This window comes from Silene latifolia, chromosome Y, assembly GCF_048544455.1.
Source record: "Silene latifolia isolate original U9 population chromosome Y, ASM4854445v1, whole genome shotgun sequence".
Classification (NCBI taxonomy): domain Eukaryota; kingdom Viridiplantae; phylum Streptophyta; class Magnoliopsida; order Caryophyllales; family Caryophyllaceae; genus Silene; species Silene latifolia.
This window is the reverse complement of record NC_133538.1, coordinates 275,632,739-275,636,383: the sequence shown is the minus strand read 5'-3', so window position 1 is coordinate 275,636,383 and position 3,645 is coordinate 275,632,739. Positions and strand designations below refer to the sequence as shown.

The 3,645-nt window shown below is 36.1% G+C and overlaps 1 protein-coding gene across 1 annotated transcript; it reads left to right on the top strand.

The window, feature by feature from the left end:
- The first annotated feature begins 269 nt into the window (after nt 1–269).
- Nucleotides 270–1,247, top strand: LOC141630721 (protein FATTY ACID EXPORT 7-like). Its single transcript, XM_074443487.1, has 2 exons — nt 270–335; nt 741–1,247. The coding sequence occupies exons 1-2, from the start codon at nt 270–272 to the stop codon at nt 1,245–1,247; spliced, it is 573 nt and encodes a 190-aa protein (XP_074299588.1).
- Nucleotides 1,248–3,645: the final 2,398 nt, after the last annotated feature.

Genomic DNA, 3,645 nt, shown 5'->3' with positions numbered 1-3,645 from the left:
GAAATTTCACTTTTTAAGTACAAAAGTTTCACTTCATTCTATCTGAAAAGGTTTATTTCACCCTTTTTCACAGGTTTCTTGATGAGAAACAGGGATTTGTGCTCGGAAATGATGGAGTTCTGCTTCGATACCTCGGATGAAGATGTTGTATACTAATAGTAATTGGTAAGCCACTTAATATGCACGTGTCTGGAGTCTGGGCGCAATGATGATATTTGGTCATTATTTCCTAAATTTAGCTCGAGTCAATGAACGACAATATAAGTAGAATGGAAGGAGTATCTTGGATTGTCCATTTCAGAGTTCAATTGCTAACTGTTATTAGGATTCACTTGGTCAGAGCAAGGAATTATATCAATTTTACCCTAGTGCCATAAATGTCGCCTCCTACAATCCTGCGTTGACATAAGGCTTAAGGGATATAATTCCTCTAGGTTTGACTAGTTTTGGGTGTATAGATAGTGGCATATTACTTCTCAGTCGTATATTCCTTTATCATTAAATTCGAAATAAAATGAAAGTTATTAATTTCACTTTGATATATACTCTTTCATTTAAACTAGTGTATCTGGCTAGCTAAAGCTATATATCTAGAAACTAAAAAGAGTGTATCTAGCTAACTAGATGTATGCATCTAGCAACTTAAAGTAGTGTATCTAGCTAGCTAGAGGTATGTATCTAACAACTTAAACAAGTGTATCTAGCTAGCTAAACTTATATATCTACTTTTGACTGTTAAGTTTTTCTGTCTTGATGTTGAGCTAACAGGAGAACAAGTTGAGATAAAGCCCCACTTTACTGATGGAAGTGGTGACGATGGTGCCAATGGAGGTACATGTGGGGGCAGGGGTGGGGGCGGTGATGACAATGATGGCGACAAAAGTGATATAGTGTCAGATGATGCTAATGCCAAAAGGAACAAGGCTCTTTTAATGTCCCAGAAATTCACTTTAGGCTTTGCTGCCCTAGTTGGCGTTGGAGGTTTGATGGGCTACTTAAAGAGTGGTAGCCACAAGTCTCTAGCATCTGGCGGACTCTCGGCTTTGCACTTATACTATGTCTATACTGAGCTTCCTAAACGACCCGTCTTCACCTCATCAGTAGGCTTGAGGCTATCTGCTGCTCTCCTTCTAGTGATGGGCTCATGGTTCAAGAGGTCAGGAAAGGTATTTCCTGCTGGAATTGTCTCACTTGTTTCTATAATAATGACAAGCGGTTACATGCATGGAATTATGAAAGTTCACTGAAATTCCATAACTCAAGTTGATTTGAATTGTCTCACTTGTTTCTCTAATAGCTAAACGCAATTTAATTAGCAAGGTGTGCACAAATGCGCGTGTATTGACTGTTAAGTTTTTGTGTCCAGAAAGCAATGTGTGTAGTTAACATATATGGCGTACTACTTTATTCATGTGATAGGAAGGAAATACCTAGATTAGTCGAAAACAACAAAATCATGTCTTGTAAACTTGTCTTAATCCATTCATAGCTATCTTCTTTTGTCTCTAGAATATGATAATACTCAAGGTTATAATCCATTCATCATCGGTGTTAAACTTTCTAAATTAAACCCTTGATCATTCTAACCATGATTCTGCACTTGCTGACAACTTTCTTGAGCAGGGTAACAAGCATGATGAGGTATCTTTCTTTATTAACTCCCCTTGTTCTTTCAATTATCAATTTCAATTGGAAATTATAGTTACTCCTATCAATTAGTATTCGTGGCGTAAACAGGATTTGCAATAACAACGGTACCAACTATAAATAGAATGTTTTAACTAAAAGTTTCTAATTCTCCGTTGGTTGGGTGACCGTCCCTGCTAGCCCCTTTATTCCACCATTGATTATTCCTCATTTGTCAAGTGGGTTTTGGTATTTTATCTGGTTTTGTTAATTTCTTGGTGAAAGTTGAGTTCTTGTAGAGTTCCTATTGAATAGGGAAAATCGTTAGTTTTACAGTTTGTTGCTGAGCTTATAGTGCGTAATTTGTTTCTGTTAATTAGTTCAAGGATTAGGATGTAAGAACGGCATTTAAGTGTGGTCTTTGAACTGTTATGATTTAATTTTAACCGTTTTAATCAAGGTGCTAGGTTAGAGATTTTTTATTTAGATTCTCTTGAGATTAGCATCGAAAGTTGAGAAAGTGTTGTTCAAAAAGATTCAACTCTAGTTTACTTTGAAGGACATATGAGGCATGTGGGCAATTGCTTCTGGCAACGATTTCAACTTGTCGCACTTGTAGATCATAAGTGTTTGCTGGGATATGAGGCAGCTGATCCATTCCGGCAGGGCTTCCAAATTTTACAGTTGAATATCGACAAGAATCGAAGGGTAGTCAAGTACATAAATTCCCGTAGCAGATACACTAACTTCAGAATATCATGTAATCTAAAGTAAGAGAGCAACTGAAGGGATTTCCATGACGTCATGGTCGCTTGTTCTTCATTGTTTTCCAGCTCCAAATTTTCACATTGGCCAATGGTCAGGTCCTAAAGGCTAGCAAATTGCCTAAGGACTAGCAATTTATCTGTGTAGACAAGGAACCAGTGTATCTGTGTAGAAAAGGAACTTACGGTGAAGAGCGAGGAGACATTGATCGTAGCCAAAGTTATCGGGTCTAGAGCAGTCGCACTGGCCACTACAAAGTCAGCTCCATAACTAAGGTGACTCGATCATTTTCTTTATAATTATAACGGCAGAGCTTCGATATATTATTTTTAGCAACAACGATCTTCACCTGAGGCTGTTATGGAGGATGCTATATTTAGACGTTATTGATTTGCCATTGATGGTTGAAGGTGTTCATGGATAGGGAATTGAATTATAAATACTTGAAAAGATTTGGAAATGTAACAAGATGACATTGGAAAGGAGAAAGAGTACTTAAATTCAATATTGCTTTACTTACATATTTTAGCCGATTTTGTTTTGTTTTACTATCTTGTTTTCCCTTCTCCTAGCTTCTTCATCATTTTCTCACCTCATGGTGCCGGATCTATAAGAAGCTTCTTATTCGGGCGATCCCTAATAACACTGAATGAGCATGCCAGATAATGTAAATCAGAACGACAAACAAATCTGTGAGACTGTGACCACAACTGCTTGTAGTTTGTACCTTCAGAGCTTCCTGCTTTTTCCTTTTCACTCATCATACACATCATAACTAAAGAGATATACAGCTTCTTCTGTTTCGGATGCTGTACTTTGGTGTATTCCAATTAAATAGAGAAACTGATGTTTTTTTCGTAAGTTGACCAAATCGCGAGTCTTATTCCTAACTCCATAAGTTCATCCACGTTGCTATTAAAATTGCCAAAATGTCAAGGTGAGCTAAGGTTAAAACAAAATGACCTGTTGTGTAACACCCCGTAAATTTGAAGACCTTTATTATATTTTAAAAGTAATATTTTATTCTTTTTTAATTTAATATTAATTTATTTGAAATAAAATTTATTTGATAAAATATAATCTTATTTTATTTTGAAGAAATGTAATTATTTTTGATAGTTTAGAAATGTTTAAAAGTGATTTAAACTATATTTAAACCTTTTCCTTTGGTAAAATAGATTCCGGATAAAAGTCGTAAAATTGGGATTTTCCCATTTCTTACGGTCGTTGGGTAAACGAGTTTGGATATTGGGC